Source organism: Jaculus jaculus, chromosome 9, assembly GCF_020740685.1.
Source record: "Jaculus jaculus isolate mJacJac1 chromosome 9, mJacJac1.mat.Y.cur, whole genome shotgun sequence".
Lineage (NCBI taxonomy): Eukaryota > Metazoa > Chordata > Mammalia > Rodentia > Dipodidae > Jaculus > Jaculus jaculus.
This window is the reverse complement of record NC_059110.1, coordinates 16,551,361-16,567,852: the sequence shown is the minus strand read 5'-3', so window position 1 is coordinate 16,567,852 and position 16,492 is coordinate 16,551,361. Positions and strand designations below refer to the sequence as shown.

At 47.6% G+C, this 16,492-nt stretch overlaps 1 protein-coding gene across 1 annotated transcript in view; it reads right to left on the bottom strand.

The window, feature by feature from the left end:
- Zc3h12d (zinc finger CCCH-type containing 12D) overlaps nt 1-16,492 on the bottom strand; it is a 44,491-nt gene that overhangs the window by 12,239 nt on the left and 15,760 nt on the right. The window contains exon 4 of the mRNA XM_004651301.2: nt 3,474-3,613. Within this exon, the coding sequence (XP_004651358.2) occupies nt 3,474-3,613 (140 nt within the window). The remainder of the gene's footprint in view (nt 1-3,473; nt 3,614-16,492) is intronic.

Genomic DNA, 16,492 nt, shown 5'->3' with positions numbered 1-16,492 from the left:
TGGACTAGAGTGAGACCCTGCCTTGAAAACCAAAAAAAATAAAATAAAGTGCATATGGCATCTATAGTCCATTAGATAAAAAGTGCCATGGACTTTGAGCAGTAGTTGGACCCAGCTTGGAAAGTCCCCTACTGCCACTCCCTGTCCGCAGTCCTCTCGTTAATAGCCCTAGCTATTGAACTTGATGTTTGCAATCCTCCTGCTTTCAGTTTTTAAAGACACACACGTGTGACGATCACTTTCATTCTGGTTGTGCATTGGAGCTGACCCGAGTAGAACGGTCCTTTATTCCACTTAAACACTGCTTTCTCCCCTCACTGCTGTGTTAGCGAGCTCAGCCATGCCCGCGAGTTCACTGCTGTCACTTAGCAAGTCAGTCCCTTTATGAGCACCTGAGCTTAGGTCCACGTGAAAACTGGGTGGCACAGTGCCCTGTCTATAATCCCACTTGGAAGGCAGAGACAGGGCATCCAGAGGAAACTGGCTAGCTACACTTGCTGAACCAGCAAGTCCTGGGGTCAAGCAAGAAATTCTTCCTCAGTAAGTATGGAAGACACAAACGTCAACATTGAGCGTGCATGCGCACACACACCTATGTACATATGCACACATGTGAACACATATACCCACAACCCACATAAACATGCCAAAAAGAATAGCATTTTGTTTAAAAAATAAAGACAGGGGCTGGAGAGATTGCCTAGTGGTTAAGGTGTTTGCCTGCAAAGCCAAAGGATCCCAGTTCAACTCTCCAAGACCCACGTAAGCCAGATGCACAAGAGGGTGCATGCATCTGGAGTTTGTTTGCAGTGGCTAGAGGCCCTGGCGTGTCCATTCTCTGTCTGTCTGTCTGTCTCTCTCTCCCCCTCTGCCTCTTTCTCTCTCTCAAATAAATAAATAAAATATATTAAAAAAAAATAAAGCCAGGCGTGGTGGCACACGCCTTTAATCCCAGCACTCGAGAGGTAGAGGTAGGAGGATTGCCATGAGTTCAAGGCCACCCTGAGACTCTATAGTGAATTCCAGGTCAATCTGGCTAGAGTGAGACCCTACCTTGAAAAACCAAAATAATAATAATAATAATAAAAGCCAGGCGTGGTGACACACACCTTTAATCTCAGCACTCGGGAGGCAGAGGTAGGTAGATCACTGTGAGTTCAAGTCCACCCTGAGACTGCATAGTAAGTTCCAGGTCAGCCTGGACTAGAGTGAGACTCTACCTCGAAAAATCAAAATAAATAAAGACAGGGGCCAAGTGTGGTGGCACACACCTTTAATCCCAGCACTCGGGACGCAGAGGTAGGAGAACCGCCATGAGTTCGAGGCCACCCTGAGACTACATCGTGAATTCCAGGTCAGCCTGGGCTAGAGGGAGACCCTACCTTGAAAAGAAAATCCAAAGGGCTGGGGATGGAGCTCAGTTGGTAGAGTGCTTACCTAGCATGAAACCCTGAGTTCAATCCCCGGTGGCACCTCTATTCTTAGCACTCTGGAGGTGGACACTGGAGGATAAGGGTTCAAGGTCATCCTGGGCTACATAGTGAGTTCAAAGTCATTCTGGACTACACCAGACCCTGTCTCAAAATAAAGAACAAAACCAAAAATGTTTAGTTAAAAGGCAGGTAAGGGGCTGGAGAAGTGGCTCAGCGGTTAAGGTGCTTGCCATGTTCAATTCCCCAGTACCCATGTAAAGCCAGATGCACAAGGTAGTGCATGCATCTGGAGTTCATTTCCAGTGGCTGGAGGCTCTGGTGTACTCATTCTCTATCTCTATCTGCTTCTCTCTCTCCCTCTCTCAAATAAATAAATAAAATACGTTTTAAAGGCAGGGAGATAAAAGTCAACGTTGCAGAATGACCAAGCGGTGGCCCACACCTACTGTTGAGTTGGTTGATCTTTTGTCAACAAAGATGCAGCATCTGACTTCTTGTTGTGAGAGAGCAGGATGAAAAATGAGCAAGAACTGAAAATCCAGCTCTGAGGTAGAGTATTGGCATGGCATTCGTGAAACTCTGGGTTGAATCCCTTGTACTCAAAGAAAGAGGGTCTGGAGAGATGGCTTAGCACAGTTAAGGCACTTGCCTGCAAAGCCTAAGGACCCATGTTTGACTCTCCAGATCCCATGTAAGCCAGACAAAGATGAGGCAAGCACAAGGTCACACATGCCCACTAGGTGGCACAAGTGTCTGGAGTTCAATTTTAGTGGCTGAGGTCCTCATTCATATTCTCTCTCTCTCTCTCTCTATCTCCGTCTCTCCCTCTCTCTAAAAATAAAGAAAAGGAAGGAAGGGAAGGAGGGAGGGAATAAGGAAGAAAAGGAAGAAAGACAAATCAAACCCTGTTTATTTAAGCCACAATATCCCATTATTTATACCTTCAAATAGTTCTAGCTGATTTAAGAATTAAAACTAAGCAGGGGCCAGGCATGGTGGCACACTCCTTTAATCCCAGCACTCAGAAAGCTGAGGTAGGAGGATCACCATGAGGTCGAGGCCAGCCTGAAACTACATAGTGAATTCCAGGTCAGTCTAGACTAGAGGGAGACCCTACCTCCAAAAAAAAAAAAAAGAAAAGAAAAGAAAAAGAGTTACTAGGCTGGGAATACGTGGCAGAGCACTTGTCCAGCACGTGCAAAGCCCCAGGTTCAACCCTCAGCATCGAGGAGGGTGTTAAAAGTAATTTACCCTGCTGAATGTGGTGGCTCACACCTTTAATCCCAGCATTTGGGAGCTGGAGGAAGGAGGATTGTTGTGAAGTCAAGGCTGGCCTAAGAATTAATAGTGAATTCCAGGTCAGCCTGGGCTCAAGTGAGGCCCTTCCTCCACAGCAACAAAAGAAGTAATTTCATGGGTTTCAACTTCCATGTGTTTAAATAAAGAGACTAGACCAGGGGTTCAGTAAATAATAGTTATTATCTGACAGATTGAGCATTATCTTCATGCTCTATTTACTTACTATGAGTGGTGGGATGTAGACCAGCTCTTTCTCCAAAGTGTTAAAAGTTATAACACAAGGGTTGGGGAGATGGCTTAGCAGTTAAAGGCACTTGCTTGCAAAGACTGCAAGCCTGGGTTCGATTCTCCAGCCACCCACGTCAAGCCAGACAGGCATTTATTTGCAGAGGCAAGGAAGAGACCCTGGTGCACCCATACACACATGCAAATGAGTAAATAAATAATTTAAGTTAGCATTATTTTGGAATGTGTCCATTCACACTAAATGGTAGAGTAATTTCTGTGTCTTTAAATAGGCAAATAAGAGTTGTGGAGTTTTGGTCTGCAAAGTTTCGATTGGTATCTGCTGTATGCAGGTGCTGAGCGCTGAACATCCGCAGTCAGGGCCTTTGTAAAGCTTTCAGTGCGGTGAGGAAGATGAAACCAGTAACTAACTAGGTAACTGGCCACCACTGTGTGGGAGGCACTGCAAAACAACAGAGCATGGTACCCCAGAAGCCTACACCTGCCCCAGCATACCTCTGATCGGGGTATCTGATCGTGAAGGCTCCTTCCTCCATGATGGGACAAAAACCTTGATGTATGTGTGTCCCCTGTCCCTGAACCAGTCCACAGCAAGCTGAATTCCCCGGCAAGAGAAAGCTTCTTTGTTTCCATGGCTGTGAAAGGAAGACAAGGACATGTGAGGAGACAAAGAAAGGGCTCCCCTACCCCCACAACCAGCATCCTGGTTCCCCCAACCCTGGGAGAACCAGGCAAATTCGCATCTTAAAGATAGTCCATTCTGGGCTGGAGAGATGGCTTAGCGTTAAGGCATTTGCCTATAAAGCCAAAGGATCCTGGTCTGATTCTCCAGGACCCATGTAAGCCCAGATGCACAAGGGGGCGCATGCATCTGGAGTTTGTTTGCAGTGGCTGGAGGCCCTGGTGTGCCCATTCTCTCTCTCTCTTTTTCTCTCAAATAAATAAATAAATAAAATATATTTTTAAAAAAGATAGCCCATTCTTCCAGCAAGCCACAGATAGAAAACCAGACAGCTTGCAATAAGGACTCAGCCTCAGGATCCAGGGGGGAAATCTCTTCCCAGAGCTAATTGGCCAGTCTATCCTTTTATTTTTTAATTTTTTTGTTTATTTTTATTTATTTGAGAGCAACAGACAGAGAGAGAAAGAGGGAGCTAGAGATAGAGAATGGGGCGCCAGGGCTTCCAACCTCTGCAAACGAACTCCAGATGCGTGCGCCCCCTTGTGCATCTGGCTAACATGGGTCCTGGGGAATCGAGCCTCGAACCAAGGACCCTAAGCTTCACAGGCAAGCACTTAACTGCTAAGCCATCTCACCAGCCCCCAGTCTATCCTTTAAAGCTAGTAAGAAGTGGCATGGAATTGACCTGGAATAGAAAAGTCATCTGCAGAATGGCTTTCACCCTGCACAGGGAAAGAGGCCAGTACCCCACAAATCCCCCCAAAGACATCACTGAGGCAGAAAGGGAAGAGCTATGTAAGACTGTAAAGGACCTTGAGGGCCTCATTAAAGGTCATCTTCCTGAAGCGGAGTGCACTGGTGCACAGCTGTAATCCCAGCCCTTGGGAGGCAGAGGCGGGAAAATCAGGAGTTCAATTCACGTGTACTTTGAGGAACTGGGCCACATGAAATCCTTTCTTTAAAAAAAAAGAAAGAAAGAAAATGAAGGGAAGGGAAGGGAAAGGAAGGGAAAAAAAGGTGCTGGAGAGATGACTCAGCAGTTAAGGCACTTGCCTGCAAAGCCTAAGGACCCAGGTTCAATTCCCCAGGACCCACATAAGCCAGATGCACAAGGGGGCGCATGCGTCTGAGGTTCGTTTGCCTTGGCTAGAGGCCGTGGTGCGCCCATTCTCTCTATCTATCTATCTGTCTCTTTCTCTCTCTCTCTCTCTCTCTCTCTCTCTCTCTCTTTCTCTCTCTCAAATAAATAAAATATTTAAAAAACAAGATTGTCTTTCATTTCTCCTAAGAGAATTTAAATCCATAGAAGGATTTTAAGATTGAAGTAATGAGAGCATGACTGTCGTTGCGGGCTTCACACAGCTCAGCCCGCACGCAGAAGACTGTGGGTCAGAAGGTGCAAGATGCACTGAGTAAGAGGCTGCTGTCGTCACCCGTCACCCGGGCAAACATTGGCTGGCTCTGAGCTGCTGGTGGGGGATAAGAAGAGCCCATGAACTGGAGAGGCATTGAGAAGGTAAGTACCTACTACAATTTGATTTCTTTTTTCCTCTCTTTTTTTTTTTCCTGTATGTGTGTGTTGTGTGTGCATGTGGACACACGTATAGGCAGATGTACGTGTGCATGTGAAGACCAGAAGTCAGCGTCTGGTGTCTTCCTCAGTCACCCTCGAGCCTGTTTTTGGACAGAAGGTCTCTCGCTGAATCTAAAGCTCAACAATTTGGCTAGACTAGCTAATTGGCACTGTCTGGGGAACTCCCTGTATGACTTTCCAGAGCTGAGATTTCAAGTACATATCACTAAATCTGGCTTTTCTTTTTTTATGTGGGTTCTGGAAAGCCAAACTCAGGTCCTAATGCCTACACAGCAAGCATTTCACCATCTTCCCAGCCACAGAACTCAGAATAGATTTGGACTTTAAAAAAAATTTTTTTTTGTTCATTTTTATTTATTTATTTGAGAGTGACAGAGACAGAAAGAGGCAGATAGAGAGAGAGAATGGGCGCGCCAGGGCCTCCAGCCACTGCAAACGAACTCCAGACTCATGTGCCCCTTGTGCATCTGGCTAATGTGGGTCCTGGAGAATCGACCCTCAAACCAGGGTCCTTAGGCTTCACAGGCAAGTGCTTAACCACTAAGCCATCTCTCCAGCCCTAGATTTGGACTTTTTAAAAAATATATTTTATTTATTCATAAGCATAGTGAGAAGATAGAGGGGATGGGCACAGCAGGGTCTCCTCCAGACGCACGCACCACTTTGTGCATCTGGCCATACATGGGTAGTGGGGAATCAAAGTCGGGTCCTTGGGCTTTGCAGAAAGTGCCTAAACCACTGAGCAATCTCTAGCCCCCTAGATTTGGATGTTTCTGCTTGGATGAGGGAGTGACAGAGGAAAAGGCATCCAGGCACGTTCGGATCCTTGTACAAATGGACAGGAGCACTGGTTGGGAAACTCTGGAAAGGCTCTGTGTTTAGAGGGAAAAGTTGCTCACGATTTGGATTTGGATATGGCATGACTTAAAGACAGCTTTGTGACCACTGAACGGACATGTTAAGTAAACAGCAAGTAGCCAGAGGGGAAGCCTGAGGGTTGAAAGTTGGAGGTCACCCGTGTTTAAACAAGCAATGAAGCCACCGCATGGACGGAATCATCTGACTGCTAGAGAGGAAGCTCGGAGCCTGAGGCTGGGCCAGGAATAACTCTGGGATGTGGTAAGTGGATATGGACAGGGAAGGGAATCTTCCAAGAGAGGCAGAATGGACCTATCCTGAGAAAAACGGCTGGGCGTGCCATCTGAAAGCCCAGGGGCAAGAGGCAGTCAAGTGACCCCCGGAAGGTCCAAAGTCTTCACTTGCCACAGTCAACTCAGGTCACTGGTGTTCTTCTGTACACAAGAACAATGGATCGTTTTGAGATGACGCCAAGGCTCAATCAATGGGGCTTTGGCCACCAATGCCGCTGTCAGGATCAGATTACCCACGGGCCACTGCTTCTTCCCTCAACCCTGCCCTTCAGCCCCTTATCCTGACCATGAGCCTTCCCCAGCCCTCACCACAGGGCCCTTGTAACAACTATTCCTACCCTCCTTCACCCTCTGGCATCAGCTGCGGCCCCACTTCCTCAAGAAAGCAACCCCAACTTCCTGGCACTTGGGACTGGAGAGATGGCTCAGCAGTTAAAGGCACTTGCTTGCAAAGGCTGCCAGCTGGGGTTCAATTCCCCTGCCGCCCATATAAAGCCAGACAAGCATTTGTTCACAGTGGCAAGAGACTCTGGTGCACATGCACACACACACACACACACACACACACACACACACACATAAATAAATGGTTTTATCTGAGAGAGAGAGAGAATTGGCACACCAGGGCTTCCGGCTACAGTAATAGAACTCCACACACCTGTGCCACCTTGTGTGCATGAGCAACTTGCACACTTGCATTACTTTGTGTGTCTGGCTTATGTGGGACCTGGAGAGTGGAACATGAGTCCTTAGGCTTTGTGGTCAAGCACCTTAGCCACTGAACATTCACCTTAGCCCAACTCACTGGAGCATAACTGTAATTCCAGTGCTTGGAGGACTGAGACAGGAGGATGGCCTTAAGGTTTAGGCCATCCTGACCTACAGAGAAAAACACAGTTACCAAAAAAAAAAAAAAAAAAATCATTCTGGTCTGGAGAGAGTGGTTAAGGCCTGCAAAGCCTAAGGACCCAGGTTTGATTCCCCAGGACCCACGTGAAGACAGATGCACAAAGCGGCACATGCATCTGGAGTTCATTTGCAATGGCCGGAGGCCCTGGTGCACCCTTTCTCTCTGTCTCTCTTCTCTCTATCGGCTTGCAAATAGATAGATAGATAGATAGATAGATAGATAGATAGATAGATAGATAGGTAATCATGCCCAGAGGAATCTAGGTGACTGACTCATGAGCTTGACTTTCTCACCCATGAGTCCCCACAGCGCCTAAGTATGGGCAAGGGCTCTGTGAGGATGGGTCACTCAGCAGCAGCTGGAGGAGGACCATGCCTAAAACAATCCCCCATGCAGGTCTGTGTGGGCGTGTGTTTTCCAGGGCCAAAGAGATGGCTGCGCACTACGGCTCTCAGGACAAAGGAGAGAGGCTGGGACAGGTTCTGAGAGCCGAGGGCTGGAAGTTCTACAACCAGGTTGTTTCCCAGCACCGCCCAGCAGGCTGACCAGCCTCGAGGCTAATCCCACGGCCACAGGGCTGCCTGGTTCAAGAGTGGCCCACAGGGGAGCACAAAGCAGCACCCCAGACCTCTTGTAAGCCCCAGGCCTGGGAGGTGATCAGAGGACTAGGGACCAATAGGCATCTGCTGAGGGGAGCATTTCCAGCCAGCATGACGGCTCTTGCAAAGCCAGATGGGACCAGTGAGGAGCAGCAAGTCCTCACGGGAAGGACAGGCCGCCTCCAAAATAAGCACAATTGTTTACAGTAGAGAGCTGACACCTTGCAGCAGATCACCTAGTAAGAACCAGATTGGTCCCCTCAGGTTGTGTGACAGTGATAAATAGATGTAATCGTGTGTGTGTGTGTATGTTTGCACGTCCATGTGTGTGCTTGTGCATACCCATGTGTGTGTATGTATAGGTGGAGGCCAGAGGACAACCTTGGGAGTCATTGCTCTCAGGAGCCATTCACCTTTTTTAAAAAATATTTTTTTCATTTAGGGCTGGAGAGATGGCTTAGTGGTTAAGGCATTTGCCTGTGAAGCCTAAGGACTCATGTTTGACTCCCCAGGTCCCACGTAAGTGAGATGCACACTGACACAAATGTGTAAGGTCGCACATGCACACAAGGGGGCGCACGTGTCTGGAGTTCGATTGCAGTGGCTGGAGGCCCTGACAGGCCAATTCTCTATCTCTCCCTCTCTCACTCTAGCATAAAAAAAGGCAGTCTGGCCAGGCGTGGTGGCGCACGCCTTTAATCCCAGCACTTGGGAGGCAGAGGTAGGAGGATCACTGTGAGTTCGAGGCCACCCTGAGAATGCAGAGTGAATTCCAGGTCAGCCTAGGCTAGAGTGAGACCCTACCTCAAAAAAACAAAAAAAAAAAAAAATGCAGTCTGTTGAGCTTGCCTCAAAAAATATTTTATTTTATTAATTGATTTATTTGAGGGAGAGAGAAAAAGAGGCAAAGAGAGAGAGACAGAGAGAGAGAGAAAGTGGATGCTCCAGGGCCTCTTACTGCTGCAAACAAACTCTAAACATGTGCACCATATTGTGCATCTGGCTTTATGTGGGTTCTGCGGATTCAACTGGGGTCAGCAAGCTTCACAAGCAAGGATGTTTAACTGCTGAGCCATGTCCCCAGCCCTGAAAGTTTCTTCTCAATTGCTTTCTTCCCTGTGACTTCTCATGTATCCGTTTTCATCGCTCAGAAGAAAGCTTTCCCTCCCTGACGCCTTGGAGGTGTGCAGTTGGGAGACGGGAACGTTCAGTAGGAGGGAAAGAAAAAGAAACTGAGTCCTGGCAGAACTGCAGTCAGGAGGTGGCGGTCACACAGGGTCCCTTCCCCAGGGAAATGCACTGGCGACTCCTTTGTGTTGCCACTAATGTAGGAACTCCAGCTTCGAGAAGTCTCTGTGCAGGGGCTGGGAAGAGACAGTGCAGCAAGCTGTTGGGATAACGCATGCCTGTAATTCCAGCCCTCACAAGGCCCAGGCAACATGATGACAAATTTGAGGAAAGTGTGGGCTAATAGTCTCAGAGCAGCTTGTACTAGAGAGGAAGACTTGGTCGCAAAAAAAAAAAAAAAAAAAAAAAAAAAAAAAAATTGTTAACTGGGTGTGGTGGTGCACACCTTTAATCCCAGCCCTTGGGAGGCAGAGATAGGACAATGGTCATGAGTTCAAGGCCACCCTGAGACTGCACAGTGAATTCCAGGTCAGCCTGGGCTAGAGCGAGACCCTACCTCAATAAATAAATAAATAAGGCAACTGAAGAAGGGAAGGAGAGGTGTCCCTCTTGTTTTTGGAAGCTCTTGTGAGAGAGAGAGAGAGAGAGAGAGAGAGAGAGAGTGAGTATGTGTGAGTGTGTTGAGACAGGGTCTCACATAGTACTAGATGGCTTCAAAGTTTCTGGATAGCTGACATTGACCTTGAACTTATGACTGTCCTGCCTTTACCTCCTGAATGCTGAAATTACAGATGTATACCACAACACAATCTTCTTCTTCTTCTTTTTTTTTTTTTTTTTTTTTGATTTTTCAAGGTAGGGTCTCATCTAGCCCAGGCTAACCTAGAATTCACTATGGAGTCTTAGGGTGGCCTCGAACTCATGGTTATCCTCCTACCTCTGCCTCCCGAGTGCTGGGATTAAAGGCGTGCGCCACCACACCCACCTCTTTCATTTGACACAGGGTCTTGGTATGTTGCTTAAGATGTCTTTGAACTCATGGTCCTTCTGTCTCAGCCTCCCAAGTGTTGCCATGATAGGTGTGTGTGTTGCCACACCTGTCTCACTTGGGGTTTAACTTATGGTCTGTGGTTCATACTGCCTTCTCAGTCCCCAAATCTGCTCTGATGAACTTCAGCCTTGATCCAGTACCAAAGTCTGCATCCTTTTCTGTCCTTATAAAATGAAGGTGAGCAGGTGAGTCCTTCTCTACCCTCTCCCCTCCTGCCGAGCTCAGCTCAGTGAGAATTCCCAGTAAGCAGCTCAGAGCATTGACAACTTAACCCCCAATAAGAAACAAGAGGGGGCCGGGCGTGGTGGCGCACGCCTTTAATCCCAGCACTTTGGGAGGCAGAGGGAGGAGGATCACTGTGACTTCGAGGCCACCCTGAGACTATATAGTGAATTCCAGGTCAGCCTGGACTAGAGTGAGGCCCTACCTCAAAAAAACAAAAAAAAAAGAAAGAAAGGAAGGAAAGAAACAGGAGTGGGCCGGGCCTGGTGGCTCACGCCTTTAATCCCAGCACTCAAGAGGATGAGGGAGGAGGATCGCCATGAGTTTGAGGCCAGCCTGAGACTACAAGTGTGTTCTAGGTAGCCTGGGGCTAGAGGAAGACTCTTATCTCCAAAAACCAATGAAAGAAAGAAAGAAAGAAAAAAAGAAAGAAGGAAGGAAGGAAGGAAAGAAGGAAGGAAAGAAAGAAGGAAAGAAAGAGTGCAAGAGAAAGAGAGAGAGAGAGAGAAAGGAAGGAAGGAAGAAAGAAAAAAAGACAAAAAGAAAGAAAACAAGAGTGGGAACAGCAGAACTTCTCTAATCTCAGAGCCCTAAGGTGTCCTTCTTCATCACTGCCTCTGCTCCCACCCCACGGGCTGCCTTGAAGGCCCCTGACACCCCAGGGACTTCTTGGGCTCTGCTCAAGGAGATGGTGGCATGAGCTTGGATTGCCCCGTTTCTGTAGAGCTGATGCCCCGGCGGGCGCCCCAGGCACAGCTGTCTTGTCAGCAAAACTTGGGTCAGGCAGCACCCCACTTCCCCTTTCCACCTTCCCAAGGCTCTCCTTTCCTTTTCTCATGGTTCCCCGCGTCTGCTAATCACTCTGCAAAGGATCCGCCCCCAAACAGGGGGCTTTTCTCTGCCCAGGACTTACTGCTTTCTAAGAGCCTGCCTCTGGACCTCAGAGGTCTTGGGGTGAAGGAGGAAGAAAAAAGCGACAGTCGGGCTCTGAAGGTCACCACCACGTCAAAGAGCTCTTTGCTTCAGTTTTTCTCAGTGGAAAAATGGGTGAAGGTCATTTCCTCAGGAGAAGTAATGTACTGATGAAATAGGGTGTAGTGCGCCAAGTGCTTTGGCAACATGAACTTTTTTTTTTTTTAGTTTTTTTGTTCTTATTTATTTTTTATTCATTTGTTAGAGTTAGAGAGAGAGAGAAAGAAAGAGAGAGGGAGAGAGAATGGGTCCACCAGGACCTCTAGCCACTGCAAACTAACTCCACCATGTGTACCTGGCTTACGTGGAACCTGGAAAATTGAACCTGGATCCTTAGGCTTCACAGACAAGTTCCTTAACCGCTAAGCCATCTCTCCAGCCCAAGAAGAACTTTAAAAAAAAAAAAATTCTTTTTATTTGCAAATAGAGAAACAAAAAGAGAAGAAAGAAACTAACAGAGAGAGAGAATGGGTGTTCCAGGCCCTCCATCCACTGCAAACAAACTCCAGACACACGTGCCCCTTGTGCATCTGGCTTACGTGGGTCCTGTGGAATTGAACCTGGGTCCTTTGACTGCACAGGCAAACTCCTTAACCACTAAGCTCTCTCTCTAGCCCAAGAACTTTCTATAGATATTTAAAAATGAGCTTCCAGAGCTGGGATGCAGCTCAGCTGGTGAAGGGCTCACGTCGGTGCATAAAGCCCTGCTGACTAGCTGTGAGGATGCTGGTAAGAGCTATGCAGCCTGTTAGGGAAGAAAAGTCATCCACAGTCTTAACCAGCAGTGGACCCTCTTCAACTTTTACAGCTGGCTGGCCAGGCCAAATGTACCAACTAGTGCAATAATGGCATATCTATTGTAGAGGAAACCAATTGTTCTCGGATTAGACTTAAGGGCCCATCCATGGGAGGGATTTTCTGCCCGGTACTGAAAACTTAATGAAAAGCCAATGGCTGGGGAGGGGAGGCCATAAGCCCTAGGGAGGAAACCACTACCGTTGTCTGGCTGAATGACATATGCCCACCGAGCTGCTTATAAACTTGTGTTTCTGCTCATATGTTAGGGCTACTCTCACTTTTGTTTAGAGAAGCTTCTCTTGTCAGATGACGGTGAACACTGGGGAGGCTCAAAACTCACCAAAGTGCTGAGAAGTGACAGTGGAGTGTTCCACACTGAGTGAGACACTTCCATTACCCCCTCCAAGGCTCAGGGACCATTGCAGAAGAGGTGGCAGAAAAAAACAATGTAAGAACTTTGACTCCCTCATATGTGGATGATGATTGGGCTTCTGCATGAGAAGGAAAAAAATTCAGTAGCAGTGGCCAGTAAGGTAAAAAGGAGATATAAAGGGAAGAGAAAGGAAGGGAGGAGGGTACTTAATAGGTTGGTATTGTATATATGTAAGTACAATGATTGAGATGGGGAGGGAATATGATGGAGAATGGAATTTCAAAGGGGAAAGCGGGGAGGAGAGGGAGGGTACTACCATGGGATATTTTTTATAATCATGGAAAATGTTAATAAAAATTGAGGTAAAAATGAAAGAACCAATGGAAAAGGAGGAATGCCTTCAATACTGTCTTCCAGGTACTCATGGCCTCACAGTGGCTGACGTTACACACAAGGCCTGCATAACAGGAGGGGCAAACAGAAAAAATACTGACATCAAAATAGAAGAGAGACTAGTGGGAAGGAGAAGGGGTTTGGTGGGGGGGGGGCATTGGGAGAGGTGGCAGGGAAGGTGGCAGGGGGGAATTATGACCATGGTGTGAACAGAGGTTGTCGCCACACTAAAACCGCCACCTTCCCTGGACTTACCTACAGAACAGAAAACTGGCCGAGCATTTTGCAGTTTACCAACTCCCTCCCACAAAGGACAAGTGGCCACAGGGGCTCCCTGAGAATCCGTGTTCTTCCTGAGACACCGCCATGCAGCTTTCATAGGCTCCCGCAGGGTGCGTGCCTCTAATCCTAGTGCCAGCCCTGGGCAGGCAGAGACAAGAGAAGCCCTGGAACTGGCTGGCTGCCTAGTCTAGCCCAGCTGAAGAGCACCAGGTTCAGTGAGAGACCCCATCTGAAAAAATTAAATTTAATTTAAATTAAAAAAAATACAACAGAGAGCAATTGAGAAACATCCTCAATGCCAACCTATGGCTTCCACATATATGTATGCACATATACACTCAAACACGTACACACACGTTCACCCACACACAAGCGAGCATGCATACATGCATCCACATATGCAAAAACAAGTGCAAAGTTGCTGGAAGCCAAGTGTGCTAACACACACCTGTAATCTCAGCATTTAGGCGCTGAAGCAAGAGGATTGTGATTTTGAGGCCAGTCTAAGCTACATAGCAAAACCTTACCTCAAAAATAAAGAGATGAGCCGGGCGTGGTGGCGCACGCCTTTAATCCCAGCACTTGGGGAGGCACAGGTAGGAGGATTGCTGTGAGTTCGAGGCTACCCTGAGACTACATAGTGAATTACGGGTCAGCCTGAGCTACAGTGAGACCCTACCTCAAAAAAACAAAACAAAACAAAGAAATGGATGGATGGATGGATGGATGGACGGACGGACGGACGGACGGACGGACAGACAGACAGACAGACAACTAGATGGCTCCGCGGTAAAGTGTGCTTCCTTCCTGTGCAAGCTCGAGGGCCTGGGCTGGGGAGGGGCTGAAACTGCCTGAGTTTGAATCTCCAGCTGCTGTGAAATGAGCTCGGCATGGGCGGCCGCGCGTGCCCGTTTCCCCAGCCCCACAGAGGGGAGCAGAGACCAGGGAATCCCCTGGGCTTACGAAAACACAGCAAGCTCTGGTATCTGTGAGAGACTGAAATAAGAGTGGGCAGAAGAGCAATGGAGCCTGACATTCCACAGATGAGTGCATGGGTTGTCACGAGGGCACACACATGTGCATAAACCACACGTACAAACCACACCACTCACACACATGCACATAGCAAAGAATCCAGATAGATGATAGGTAGATGGATGGATGGATAGATAGATGATAGATAGATAGATAGATAGATAGATAGATAGATAGATAGATGATAGAGAGATATGATAGATAGATAGGTGAATGATGGATGATAGTTGATGGATAGATGACAGATTGCTCAATATGTGCCTTATGGCCAGGTGTTTAGTGACTCGGTTATTCAGCTGTGACATAGGCTGATACTGTGCTCTCTCACTCTCTCCTGAGATGTGCGCACACATGCACACGTGCGCACATACACATGCTTCTCTAGAGGGAACATGGATTGTACTTGGAAAGCCATCTGTGGCCTGTGAGTCCATCAGAGCCACCATTCAATGCACGTGTGGCACCCGAGGAGCTCCGGAATTGGTGTCACCCAAAAAGCATCCTGGTACTCATCCAGCAGGTCCCTGGGGGAAAGAAGTAGGGCCTGGCACATCCTCTGCCCAGGACAGACAGGAGCTGGCACCAGTACAAAGGTTAATCTGGATGAAGTCGGTGGCCCATTTCTAGGCCAAATGCACAGAGTGCTGCAGGGATGGGAACGGCTCCAGGTGATGGGCAGCTTTAAAAACAGCACTGGAGGGGTTGGAGAGATGGCTTAGCAGTTAAGGCATTTGCCTGCAAAGCCTAAGGACTCATGTTCAATTCCCCAGTACCCACATAAGCCAGATGCACATGATGACACATGTGTCTGGAGTTCCTTTGCAGTGGCTGGAGGCCTTAACATGCCCATTCTCTCCCTCTCTCTCTCCTTTCTCTTTCTCCCTTCCTCTCTCTCTCTCCCTATCTATCTGCCTCTTTCTCTCTCTCTCTCTCTCAAATAAATAAATATAATATTTTTTTAAAAAAACAGCACTAGACCCAGAGGTCTGTGGTCTTGGGTAAGTTGCTTCCTCTTTCTCTCTTTCTCTCCCTCTCTCTCTCTCTCTCTTTCTCTCTTTCTCTCTCCCTCTCCTTCCCTCTCTCCCTACCTCCCTCCAAAGAGAAGAGAATTTCCTTTACAAGAAAGATTCAAAAATCTAAATAATAAAAAAAGATCCATGGAGAGATGGCTTAGAGGTTAAGGCGCTTGCCTGCGAAGCCAAATGACCTCGGTTCGATTCCCCAGGACCCACGTTAGCCAGATGCACAAGGGGGCACATGCGTCTGGAATTCATTTACAGGGCTGGAGGCCCTGGCGCACCCATTCTCTGTCTTTCTCTCTACCTGCCTATTTCTGTATCTCTCTCTCTCTCTCAAATAAATAAATAAATAAAAATCCATGGATATCAGCAGTCACATTGAATCTTAGCTGTTTGACTTACTTAGATCAACCTTTTAATTGTACATACAGTACCCAGACCTTTCTGGGATTCACAGAGACAACACAACCATCAGCTGAAAAGCTACAGTCACTCATCTTTGTATGCATGGCTACTCACAATTAGCCTAAATGGCTGAAAAAGAAAAGAAATCTGAAAATCCAGGTCCTCCATTGTGTTAGCCACATTTCAAGTGCTCAATAGCTCCATGCGCTAGTACTGATGCAGGCCTGGAACGCTCCAGCCTCACAACTGCGTTGGGCAGCTCTGACCTGCTGGTTAAAACTCGACCTTCAGGCCCTAAGCCACTCTCTGTCACCTGCCTCTGACCTCCTGTTTTTCTGTGTGGCTACAAGTGACTCAGAGAGGCTGCGGAGTATGCACGGGACCTGGCTTCCCAGATACCAGCCCATGCTGCAAAGTTTAGTTCTCTTCAAAGTTGACTCGCTGCTTACAGAGCGTCAGAGCACCTGTTCCCCCGCCTAGAAGGGCCCAAAGGTCGTCCCGGGTTATTAAAACAAAGTGACAACATTTTATGAAGGTCATTATATAATAGCCCAACACAGTTCCCTCCTGAGTAAATGACTTGTGGACACAGTGTGTTTCATAAAGCTGAAATTCCTGGGTGTCCTGAGCAATTACATCCCCATTGCTTATTTAAAAAAAAAAAAAAAAAGCCTTTGACCATTTGCTCATCTACAGAGAGCAGCCAGCCCAGGCCCTCTGGGTTCAGCCATGACTCAAAATATATTGAAGCATCAGGAGAGAAGCCTGCAGGAACTTCTGAATCGAGAGGCATGTTTGGGGACAGAGCATGGAAAACCAGACCTGACTCAGTGATGAGCTTCATTCAAGTCCCTTCCTGGGCTACTGAGAGGATCAGACATAAGGATGGATGGCCTACTC